This window comes from Toxorhynchites rutilus, chromosome 2 (assembly GCF_029784135.1).
Source record: "Toxorhynchites rutilus septentrionalis strain SRP chromosome 2, ASM2978413v1, whole genome shotgun sequence".
NCBI lineage: Eukaryota > Metazoa > Arthropoda > Insecta > Diptera > Culicidae > Toxorhynchites > Toxorhynchites rutilus.
In genome coordinates this window covers 86,119,276-86,132,366 of record NC_073745.1, presented here as the reverse complement: position 1 = coordinate 86,132,366, position 13,091 = coordinate 86,119,276, and the positions used below count along the sequence as shown (strand labels likewise).

Below are 13,091 nucleotides of genomic sequence, written 5' to 3'. Positions count from 1 at the left end.
TTCAGCCGAATGGTCTAAAAGGCTGAAGAGGATGTAAAATGTCTAAACAATCAACTTTTGTGCCCTTCACTTCTGCTGCCAAAATGCATTGACGTTTCTGAAGGCATTTATTCGCCTTTTCAATGTAAGCTAACTTGTGGCTTTTTCAATTTGCACTTACTTAATATTCTGAGATTTATGCCGAATAACGCTAATGGAATGTATTGAGGCGGCAAATTAAAAAAAAAGTGAGCATTTGGAATAGCATGTTCGGCAGTCTTGATTTAGCATCGAATGTTCCTTTTCTCCCTAATAAAAAAGAAATGCGTACACAACGACTTTCCTCGGCAGAAGAAGCAAACATGGAGACGTTTCAATACTACAAACCATAACCGATAATATTTTGAAAAATAATAAAGTCATACTCAATGATGTTTTTACTTTTTTTTTAAATTCACTTGTTCAAAATATGCATAGCAGTCCATCGGGGTTGGAGAATTTCGTGTCCAACCCTTTCAATATTTTGATCTTTTAAATGACCCTCTAGTCCATCTGGTAAGCATCAAGGGTTAACCTACCGGAACGTTTTCAAGTGACACCACTTCTAACACCTTCACAGTTCCGTGAACATCTGCTTTCGAAAATCAACCCAACTCGTGAAAATCGCCTAATAATAAATACCGCTCACCATCAGCCTCCTTTCCGCCGTAAATTGATTCTTCTCAAGAGCTTCCATCGTAACAACAGACCCATTTTACGCAACACGCGCAGGACACGGTTGTCTAATGTTGATAGCAGAACCCCATAATCGACATAGCGTGATAAATATGTGACCGACCTTACGGCCGCCGGTACCTATCGAAGCGTTTTGTTGATAGCGTCAATAAAGAAAAAAAACACAAACAAACAATTTCCATATTTTTAACCCAGTTGATACCCAACCGAGTTTGTTATAAACCGTTGGCAGAACTCACTCATTATGACAGTAATCGACTTGGCCTACAACTTGGCTCGCGTAACGCCCATCATAACATGAAATGATACATTGCACAGATGAACTTCAAAACAAGTCAACCGGGGTGTGGGGGATCAATGTGATGCCCGCATAACTTCTGTGGTGGTTGACGCCGTGACAGAGACACCCGAAACGAGAATGGTGGTGGTCATATGACGGTGTCACCTCCGTGTGCGCCGCGCGATGTTTATGCTCTCGGTTGGTTGGACACCATTCCACTTGGTCGTACATAATGATGGATTGTTTCGAAAGCTGCGGTTTCGCTTCGCGCTATTGAGTGTACCGACGACAAACAAAACTACCTGCTGGGAAATGTGATTGCGTGTGACGGTGGTGACCAGTGATCCAGTGCCGGCCTCTGGCCGGGCTTTGTATTGTTCCTTTGTCAGCCAGTGTCCCTGGATCGGGCATGAAATGCGTGACGCGTGTGTAGAACTAATTACTTCAATTATCTCACGACATTTCTCGTTCTGTGTGCGACACACACAAGCATTATTGGAATTAAAAAGCCATAAACTTCTTCCCCTCAACACCCCAATTCTAATGACTGTCTATTTGCGCTCGATGGTGGTGAAATTATTCGGGGGTGAAATTTTTCAATCTCCTCTAATGGCCATTACATTATAATCATGGTTCATGTGCAGAGGCGAAATAATGCCCGAATTCACTGTTTCGCAGTTGGTCGGTCCCCCTAAGAATTCGCTCATCAAGTGAGCAGCAACGATGGCACACCTTTAACATCCGAACCCTTCAGTTCATCTGAGTTCAAAAAGTGGTTCGCTTGGCTGCCGATTTCCTCGCATGGTTTTGATAATCCGAAGCGTAAGTCCTTGAAGCGTCTTCATACCTAAGTCAGGCCGTGCGGTTTCTTTGAATGAGTGCACTGCAGGCATATATAAATCCTCTTTGCATGAATGGAGCGAAAATCGCCTCCTCCTCCTCCCCATTTGCTGCGAGTAAATATACGCGTTCTTTGTATAATAACTCGAAAACATCAGCAACTTCAACTTTAACAGCTGTTGTTTGCAGTACCCACAAGAGTATTGAATTCGCTCTTGCGAATTATTTCAGAAGGGGAGGTTTTGTTTGTTGTAAGCCATTAGAAAATATGAAGAAGTATGCAAATGTGATGTTGATGTTATTACTACCAGTGGTTGTAAAACGTAGGCGGTTTTGGTATCTTCATCGTTCGTGTAAAACGTATTTGCCTCGGGAATATAGCAAATAAATCAATCATCAAACTATCAGCCCTATTGGTTTGTAGAGAAAAAAATATTACTTATTATTTATTATTTATATTACACTAGCTGACCCGGCAAACTTCGTCCCGCCCAAAATTTGTTTTTTTTATCAATACCTTCAAACATTCACGTTTTTTACTAAGCGCAAGTTCATGGGTCAAATCGCAGAACTGTTCATTGATTGATCTTCTAATCGACCCCGTTGAATTTACCTTTTACTCAAAAACTCCTAGTACTTCTACCAAAACTCATCATTATAACATCAGATTATTTTCAGACACAATTCTCGTTCAAGATTTTTCAACCACTTGCAAATAACATGTTTCTCCGTTACATGGAATAAATGTTTGATACAGAAAATATGATAGAATAAAGACAGCCCTAAAACGGACAATTCCTTCCTCGAGTTTTGCTCTTATCAACATATTCGGCAATCCATTTTTATTGGTATAGATAGAAGAAGATAAAGATATTTCGTTAGAGCAAACATCAAATGGACTAACAACGCTTGTCAATATGTAATTGCAGAACATAAGAGAATTTAATTTTCCGAATTTTCCCTTTTTCCTTCAGACATTTTTTCAATTGTCATGTTTGATTGGAATATTTTTGTTTGAAATATGTGTAACATTTTTATGAGACCCCCTCTCCATTTCAGAGGAGGGAGAGGTGTCATACTATCATAGAAACATTTCTTATACCAAAAAACCCTCACATCCCAAATTGTGCTTGATTAGTTCTCGAGTTATGCAGAAGTTTGTATTTCATCAGTATGGCAACCCCCCTTAGAGAGTGGGGAGGAATGTATTCATCACAGAAACGTTTCGTGCCCCCTAAAACCTTCACATGCCAATTTTGGCTACTTTTTCTTGATTAATTCTCGAGCAATGCAGAAATTTGTGTTTCATTTGTATGGCAACCCCGCCTGAAAGAGGGGGAAGGAGTATCTAACCACCATAGAAATATTTATTGCACCCTAAAATCTCCATATGCCTAATTTGGTTTCATTTGCTTGATTAATTCTCGAGCAATGCAGAAATTTATGTTTCATTTGTATGACAGCCCCCTCTTAGAGAGGGGGGTGAAGTGTCTAACCACCATAGAAACATTTATTGCACCCTAAAATCTCCATATGCCTAATTTGGTTTCATTTGCTTGATTAATTCTCGAGCAATGCAGAAATGTGTGTTTCATTTGTATGACAGGCCCCTCTTAGAGAGGGAGGAGGAGTGTCTAACCACCATAGAAACATTTATTGTACCCCAAAACCTCCATATGGCTAATTTGGTTTCATTTGCTTGATTAATTCTCGAGCAATGCAGAAATTTGTGTTTCATTTGTATGACAGCCCCCTCTTAGAGAGGGGGGTGAAGTGTCTAACCACCATAGAAACATTTATTGCACCCCAAAACCTCCATATGCCTAATTTGGATTCATTTGCTTGATTAATTCTCGAGCAATGCAGAAAAATGTGTTTCATTTGTATGACAGCCCCCTCTTAGAGAGGGGGGAGGAGTGTCTAACCACCATAGAAACATTTATTGCACCCCAAAACCTCCATATGCCTAATTTGGTTTCATTTGCTTGATTAATTCTCGAGCAATGCAGAAATTTGTGTTCCATTTGTATGGTAGCCCCCCCTTAAAGAAGGGGGAGGAGTATCTAACTACCATAGGAATATTTATTGCACCCCAAAACCTTCATATGCCTAATTTGATTTCATTTGCTTGATTAATTCTCGAGTAATGCAGAAATTAGTGTTTCATTTGTATGGCAACCCCCCTTAAAGAGGGGGGAGGAGTGTCTAACCACCATAAAAACATTCATTGCTCCCCAAAACCTCCATATGCCTAATTTGGTTTCATTTGATTGATTAAAGGGTGTGTCACATCAAATTGCATCACGGAAAAAACGCTGTAGAAATTTAATTTTTAGGAATTATATCTTCAGCTTTCGCTTATAATCAGATAAGAGTGTATAGATCACGTTGGCCATGCTTCACTGTCAATTTTTCGTAAATTTGGAAAAATGTCGTCGAACGAAAAAGAGCGTCGTGAATTAATCCTGTGCACTCATTTCGAGAATCCGGAGTTGTCACATCGGGACATCGGTAACACACCCTTTAATTCTCGAGTAATGCAGAAATTTGTATTTCATTTGAATGACAGCCCCCTCTTAGAGAGGGGGGTGAAGTGTCAAACCACCATAGAAACAATTATTGCACCCTAATTGCACCTTAACCACCATAGAAACATTTATTGCACCCTAAAACCTCCTTATGCCTAATTTGGTTTCATTTGCTTGATTAATTCTCGAGTAAAGCAGAAATTTGTGTTTCATTTGTATGGCGGGTAGCTGTCGCATTCGGGTATTTCTTACATTCGGATGAGTGGAATTCGGGTGAATGTCTTTCGGGTTAGTGGGTTTCGGATAAATGTGACACAATCGCGTTGAGGGGCCTCATGTCCTTGAGCTTGAGCTTGGGTAGACCATTCACCATTCTCATTGTACAAGTTTCGGTGATTCGAGCTTTAAATAGCCAATAACGACACCGGCCACGTCCTTACAGTCACCAGGGGAAGGGAAGGAATTAGGAAGGAATGTTAGTATGATATTCGCCGCCCGAAGGCCAGAAGGGTCACCTCTATAGCGTGGTTCCCTAGCGATTATTAAGGAAGGGATAGTTGTTAGTGGGTGTTGGGAGGGTTCTTGTCCTTGGGTACAAAAGTGACCCTGTTGGCTTTGTACCACTCCAGAACCTCCTTTGAATAGTGGCACGAATCTAGTCCCGGTCAGAAGATCGTAGGGCTGAGCAGAGAAAGCAGGGGCTCCTGTAGACACTTCTTGTGGTAGATCTGCCTGTTTACAGTCCCGGTAGTCACAAACGGATATGAGCAGATCGTTTGCCAAATCATGCATTTCTTGGTAAACTTTAAAAGTTTTTGCTTTCTTACTTCCTCCGGAACATCAAATTCGTGCTTAGCGGTGAAGAACAGTAGCCCGTTGCTTTTCGGACGACGCCATTTTTTCTAGTATTCGAAAAACTGACAGAGATAAAGATAAAGTGTAAACAATACCCTCTAAACGTGATATGCTTCATCCAATCATCACCGTGCTTCTGCCATCATCGTGTTCTCTGCATTTGAATTTCGAGCTATCGATTTATGTGCCTGGATTTACGTGTAGGAAAGCACAAAAATGAGCAGAAGAAATGTATGGGAAATGGGAATGCTTCCAATGTTATCAAATAAATCTCAGAGATTTTGCAATTCGATTGGTATGCAAGTCATCAAATCTGATCGCAGCAAAAAAAGTTCTTAAGATGAACATTATTTTATAGAAATGTTACCTGCTTTCTGATTTTGCACCCTTACAGAAAGACGTAATTCTGTGTCAGATAAAAAATGTAGTCCTACGACAACAAAACTATTGCAGCACCGTAATCATGTACATGGGACACATTTAAAAAAAAACGCTGAAATTTTTGCATTTGTAATGCATCGGAGTTCAAAAAACCATTGATAACCGACACGTAACCATTCAACGATGAAAAGAGATCATGACTCGCGTCCACCTAAAGCGATAAACAATATCTTAACCTTGTTAAAATTCATGAACAGAACCGGAAGTGGAAATGACAGCGCGCAAACGGTAAGAAGAACCAACTGTTGCTGGTCGCTAGTACCACACTTTATCTTCATTCCAATATCTACGTTGATTCCGGTCGTTGAGAGAATGTCCACTGAATGCATCCGTCTCGTGTTACGAAGAGGAAGACAACGACGACGACGGTTGCGGTAGAAGTGAATAATATAAATCAAGTTTATGTAAATTGATACACCATCCCCGCAGCGTTGTTGTTTTTCTGTTGTTGTTGATCATCATTATTCTCGGGTTACCACAGGGCGCAACACAATCTTACCGTTCCGATGGCTGCAGATCAATGAAAGATGATCATAATTATGTGACAACGAGATCAAAGTGATGGACGACGAAACGATTCCTTCAATGGGAAAAGAGGAGCGAATACGATCTTTCATGAATTTATTTTCTTCTTGTTGAGCATCACGATTGATTCGTGTGTAAATCGAACAATGTTGTAATCGTCGAATTATTTGAGTCACCTCATTAAAATGTGCGTTTGTTTTTTCTTCTTTTTTCCAACAGACATCCGACAGCAGCTGAATGAACAACTCAAGTTTCTCGATGTTCGCATGGAATCGCAGATCTCGCTGATCCAAGAATTGCAAGACTTCTTCCGACGGCGCGGCGAAGTGGAGTTGGACTACAGCAAAAGTTTAGACAAGCTGGCGAAGAGCTTGCAGCTTCGACACAAGGAACAGCGACAGAAGTGAGATTGCTCCTTGAATTTTTGTTCATTTTGATTCATTTATCCCGTTCCAGACGTGAGCAGTGGCCCATGTTTTCTTCGTACTCCTGCTGGCAGCAGCTGGTTAATCAGACCAAGTCCCTATCGCGTGATCACGCGGCCCTATCAGAGATCTATTCGGTGCACCTTGTGGCCCGGTTGCAGTCTGTCTGGGATGATGTACAGCGAATATACAGAAAAGTGCGGATCTTTGAACTACTTTGCCGGAATATCCCAATTTCAATGCGTTTCTGTTTTCCCCTTTCCAGTGCCGCGAGATCGGCTTCGAAACACACGTCGAAATTCTGCGCATCCTGCAGGAGTTGCACACCAATATGAAGACCTACCACACCTACCAAACGGAGGCCAAGGAGGCCGAGAAAAAGCTGCGGGCCGCGGAGAACCAGCGCATGAAGCTGCAGCAGAGCGTTCCCAAGGAAAAGTTGGAGCGCAGCAAAAAGTACCGCCTCATCGAGAAGGAGGTACTCAAACGCAAGAACAAATACACCGACGCAAGACTGAAGGCCCTCAAGGCCAAAAACGAATACCAGCTGTGCTTGGAGGCGTCCAACACCACAATCCACAAATACTTCGTGGAGGATCTGAGCGATCTCATTGATGTAAGTACGAGTCGGGGAAGATTGCCCTAATCCGACCGGTGGCCCTGAACCTATCACCCCTTTTTAAATAGTTTCAAATGAAAAGTATCACAACGCTGACAATTCTAGCGTTTTGGCGCCATTTTGTGTTGTCTATGCTTCATAAAAGAAAAAAGATAGATTTTTGACCTGTACGGAAAATGAGTTAAATGTTCGTGTAGATGTCGACAAACCGAAAAGCTAGGCAATTTCGATTGCTTATGGTCTGCTCATCAAAACAAGCTATATAAATTGAATTGACTTGTTACCTGTAGTACACGGCATGCCGTAAATTGAAAAAAAATAGTCAGGGTGGTCTTAAACCGATCCTTTGTTCTTGCGTTGTGCGTTGAGCGTTAGGCGTTGAGCTTTGTGCGTTGGTCGTTTAGCGTTTATCGTTAAGTGCTGAGTGTTGTACGTTTAACATTGAGCGTTGAGCGTTGAACATTGAGCGTTGAGCGTTAAGCCATTCCCATTCCCATTCCCATTTCTATTTGTTCTGTTACTTTCGCCATTTCGAAATTTAACAATAAAACTCTTTCATACAAATATTTGATAGCAATGACAATAGCATTTAAATGAATGCTTTATCTGAGTGTGGAGCGTGAACGTTTTGAAGTAATTTGAGTAGATTTTCAAATTAATTCTAGGCTTTTACATGTACTGTTGATTGCTCGCTGTCTAGAGCACTGAAACTGAAATACTGAACCTCAGTAGTTTTTCAGTGTCTCACAGCAAAATTACGTCTCCAACGCAAAACTAAACATCTCAGAAGACGCAGAATGGCAACAGAAAATCCAAACCGATTTTTTTTTATGTGGTGGCGGCGTAAGCGAAAGCAATTACCATCGAAGCAAATTTTCACCTTCAGTTTTCTGCCGAAGAACACTACTCTCAACGTTGAAACATACCTTACGCCACTTTTAACCCTGAAACAATGATTGAAATCACGAAAATTGAATAATCGATTGAAAAAAAAAATCACAAACAAGTCATTCAGGATTTATCAGTCATCCAGCTAGCGACCGAACGGCAGCAAGGCTTTCCAGATGATATTTCTCAAGGCCGAGTTGTTTTGTTTAGTTTTTTTAAATTGGTCATTTTCAAGACTAGAGACGAATGAACTGTTAATTCAAAACAACATCATTACACCAATAAATTCAAATACACTCTGGAATTCACAAAAGCTTCCTTCAGCTAAAAATAAATATAAAATAGTTTTTTAGAATCCATAGAAATTTCTAAAATAACTTTGAAAAGTTTTAGTTGCCTTGAAAAGGACCGATGAGTTTGCCTTGTTTTGAAGATTCAGCTGAAGATGGTTGATTCATGATTCATTATTTTTATCTCGAGAACAATACACGTAACGCACTCAGTATGCATTGCGATATTCTTCTCGTGCTACACTCAGTATGCACCGACGATTTACGTCCAATTTAATATTTTTCTTCTGCTTTGGTTGCACTCTACATTATGCTTGCTTCTTTCATATTTTGAAGACGCAAACGGTGACGAAAAAATTGTGTGAGCACAATATTTAAAGAACATTCACAGACAGCCAACGACATACATCGACAAATCTTGACTAAGATAGACAAGCATACACTCATATTCATTCATGTTTATTAATTTTTGTGATTTCAATAGTTTGCTTTCGCAGTAGCTTTGAACTATTGAAACAAGTTCTTTGGTCAATAAGTAACCAGATTGACATTCCAACTTTGTTCAACCTACAAACTTTGTACCCCAAATGTAATGCTCTCGTTTTAGAAATTTTAAACTTACACCCACTAAAGATTCAAATATGATGTGATGCAAAAATACGACATGCAAATCGACGCGGTGTCCCCACCGCACAAAATTACATCATACTGTCCGATATCTATATTATATAGTAATTAAAATCGAGCAAAAACGCTGTGTGTTATATCAGCATGAAGAAAAACTGCTGCCTGGACTGGAGAAGCTTTAAAATTCATCAGTTCATTCGCATCTAGTCTTGAAAAAGACCAATTTGGAAAACTAAACACTCGGACATGAGAAAGGTAATTTCGAAAGCCTCACTGTCGTCTGGTCTCTAGCTAGATGACTTGATTATACTCAATGAATAGAATACGGTGGAGCTTAGATTGCAATATTTTACCTATCTTCATTGTCCGTAGAACGAATGCCGTTGCGATTTGGGGGTCGGGTCAGGGCCACCTCCCTCTATTTATTTTACCTATAAATGATTCTACCCCATATTTCCACCGTATAGTGTATGGACCTTGGCTTCCATTCGGTCGTCTCTCGGGCCCTATTGATGCACGTTTCGGCCGACCAGGGTCGCTGTCGGGCCGTTCTAAACAACACAGAAACCCTGTCGCACATCATCAACTCGATGGACAGCCGGGCCGATAAGCAAAAGTTCCTCGAACAGCACAGCGCCGCGTTTATGATCCCCAAACGGCTCGAGTTCCAGGGACAAGAGGACGACATCGAACCAGAGCTGCAGAAGGCTCTCCACCAGGAGATGGAATCACGGCTCGTGCAGCTCGAACAACGGGTAAACAACCTCCGTATGGAGTCGGAGGAAATATGGAAGACGCTGGAAACGGCTGAAATTAATTTGCTGGAGATCTTGAACACAAAGGACTACGACTGTACGGGGTCCTTCGGCGATGGTGCCGTTGGTATCCCAAAGCCGGAGAATACTGCACTCAAGCTTAGGTCAGACAAGAATGAGATTGAGGAATTCTACATCACGGTTGGTTCACCCTCCTAAAAGCCGTTTGTTTCACTCACAAAGTAATTGTTTTACATTCTAGAAAATCCGCGAGTACATCCTCGCGACGTCCCGAATAGCTAGGCTCGACTCGAAGGCCGAGTTCCTGCGGAACGCCCTGACGGCGGACTCAGCCCTCAAAACCGATACGCTAACCAAGTCGAACGCGCCGAAGCGAAAGCGTATCGGCCGAATGAACAAATCCGGCCGACCGAAGCTGTTCGGTGGGTCACTCGAGGAGTACCTCGAAGCAACCGGAGAGGAAATTCCACTGATACTGAGAAGCTGCATTCGGGTTATCAATTTATATGGTAGGGTTCGAATGTAGATTTTCCGAAGATCGTTCATAATTGATGACTGTTTTCCTGACAGGACTTCATCACCAGGGTATCTTCCGGGTGTCCGGATCTCAAGTAGAAATAAGTAACTTTAAGGAGGGTTTCGAGCGGGGTGACGATCCGCTCGCCGACACGACCGACGCATCCGACATCAACTCCGTGGCTGGGGTGCTAAAACTGTATTTACGTGAACTGCGCGAACCGCTCTTTCCGCTGATCTACTTCGATCACTTTGTAACGCTGGCACGTAAGTTCGGACTTGATTAGACTCGATTGATCTTCCAATAACTGTTCGTTTTCTCATTACCCTACAGAACTCGAATCAAAGCACGAGATCGTATCGGGCATTCGCAAGTTCTTTGGGAGCCTACCGAAATCAGTGGTGATCGTAATTAGATATCTGTTCGCGTTTTTGAACCAGTGAGTATAGCTTTTTTTGTGCTCCGGTTATCAGAAGGGAATTCTTGTACTTTGTCACTTCACAGCCTGTCGGAGTACTCGGATGAAAACATGATGGACGCCTACAATTTGGCCATATGCTTCGGACCCACCCTGATGCCGGCCCCGGAGGACAAGGACCAGGTGCAGTACCAGAATCAGGTGAACGAACTGATCAAGAATATCATCGTGTACCATGCCGAGCTGTTCCCGAAGGATCTGGTGGGAATGCAATACGAGAAGTTTATTTCGTCCGAACCCTTCGAAGATATGTGAGTCAGAATGGTTGACCAAGATTGGGCTCCATGGATTAATTCGTTTATCGTTTTCTCTCGAACAGTGATGTAGGGGACTCACCAACGGAGCAAGTCTCGGAGGATCCAGACTCTGAGGTGTATCCCTCGGAGGACGAATCTGACACATTTGAAGCCATTGTACAGTTCGACTTCAACGCACGTTCGGAACGTGAACTCTCGCTACGGAAGGGTGATAATGTGATACTCTATAATCAGGTGCGATTTCGGGTGTGCTGTGTAAATCTATTACTTTGTATTAATTCGGGATTCTGTTTTAGGTTTCCAACGATTGGTGGCGTGGAGCCGTGAATGGAAGGACTGGCCTGGTTCCCGACAAATATATTTCGCTAAAGATTAAGTAAGTTCAATAATCTGTAAACATTCATAAACATTTTCGTATGGTTTCGTTCATTGATTTGAAAGCCCTAAACAACAATCTCACACAGATTGACGCTCTGTTAGTGACCAGAAATATATGATACATCATCTATAGCTCACTTATGTTTTAAAAATCTCAATTCTAGTACTTCGTTTGGTAGATTCGATCTTTATTGCGTAAGTCTTGAAACATTTAGAATCTGGAAACACAAAACCAGAAACTCGAAATTAGTTAAAGATACAGAAAAATATGCTCATCAAAAAACTAGCTGACCCGGCAAACTTCGTTACAACCAAAATTGTTTTTTTTTGTTATCAATACCTTCAAGCTTTCACGTTTTCTTACTAAGCGCATGTTTATGGGTCCAATTGCGGAACTGTTCACTGATTTATCTTCTAATTGACCCTTTATAATTTCTTTTGACTATAAATTTCCTAGTACTTCTACCGAAACTCGTCATTATAATATTTTAGACACGATTCTCGAATACATGTTTGATACACAAAATATGATACAATAAAGACAGCTCAAATCGGACGTGTGTTGATAAGCGCTAAACTTGAGGAAGGAGTTGTCCTCGACCGTAAGTTCCACTGCGTCCTCTGATCCATCCGAACAACAGTTGTACGTTCACGGAACATTTCAGCATATCCGCGCTGGAAGTTACATTTGGGTTTCCAGTTTCTTCTCTCGGCTTTCATCCTGCACAATTTTTTCAAAACGAAACAGATGAACGTGAAATTTTTATCGATTGTTTAAGACACAAGTTTTCTAAACAGTTTGCTGTCAAAAGATTTCAGATACGCCTACTACGACCGCTGCTAAAGAATGAAAATTGATTCCGGATTAAAATAGAATCCAACCTTAAGCACGTGTTAGGCGAAGGTTACTGGATTTATATTGCAGTGTTTCAAATGTGGTATAATAACAAATTTTATCCTGCATGAGGCCCACGACCCACGCTGTTTCCGAAGACGAATAATTTGGGTATAAAATAGGAGCTAAAATATGAGCTGAACAAAACAAGTCAGCTAGTCTAGGGCAGCTTTACTCAACCGGCGGCCTACCGGGCTCTTTATGCTGGCCCACTTGGCCCGTTACCATTTACTACGAGTATGTGTAACAATCATGAAAACTAAAGAAATCATCTAAGAAACATGGGATGAGAATAATGGAGATTGATACATTACACATTTTTACACATCTAATACCCCTTAATTAGACAACTAAGGGGTATTAGTGGATTAAATATCTATTAAAAACATTTAATCCGATCATTAGGTACTATTCTTGTTGACGTTAGTGAATAAAAATAAAAATATGGATATGAAGATATGAATATGAAAACATTACCTATTTCTTGACATGAGACTGCACACATCTTTCAGTAGTGGTACCAAAACAGAAAACAGGTCACGTTTTTCATGAAATAGTTTTAACGTTAATAATTGTTTTAGCTCTGAACGGATTTTGTTGGTTTGCATTCCAATAGAATGGGAAATTCTCTAAGTACGTTATGTTATGAATTACGCCACGCTACGTTATGCATTACGGTTATGATTAAAATTAACGATAGCATATTTTCTTATCGTGTTCTATCGTTCGTAGCCGAGGTCCAATATTTAAATATCACT

The 13,091-nt window shown here is 41.1% G+C and overlaps 1 protein-coding gene across 5 annotated transcripts in view; it reads left to right on the top strand.

The window, feature by feature from the left end:
* LOC129770586 (SLIT-ROBO Rho GTPase-activating protein 1-like) overlaps nt 1–13,091 on the top strand; it is a 288,922-nt gene that overhangs the window by 253,106 nt on the left and 22,725 nt on the right. For all 5 annotated transcript variants that reach the window (XM_055773510.1, XM_055773511.1, XM_055773513.1 and 2 more), the window contains exons 3-12: nt 6,403–6,586; nt 6,640–6,805; nt 6,874–7,224; nt 9,500–9,988; nt 10,050–10,317; nt 10,379–10,591; nt 10,659–10,764; nt 10,830–11,054; nt 11,123–11,294; nt 11,357–11,436. In XM_055773510.1, the coding sequence (XP_055629485.1) occupies nt 6,403–6,586; nt 6,640–6,805; nt 6,874–7,224; nt 9,500–9,988; nt 10,050–10,317; nt 10,379–10,591; nt 10,659–10,764; nt 10,830–11,054; nt 11,123–11,294; nt 11,357–11,436 (2,254 nt within the window). The remainder of the gene's footprint in view (nt 1–6,402; nt 6,587–6,639; nt 6,806–6,873; nt 7,225–9,499; nt 9,989–10,049; nt 10,318–10,378; nt 10,592–10,658; nt 10,765–10,829; nt 11,055–11,122; nt 11,295–11,356; nt 11,437–13,091) is intronic.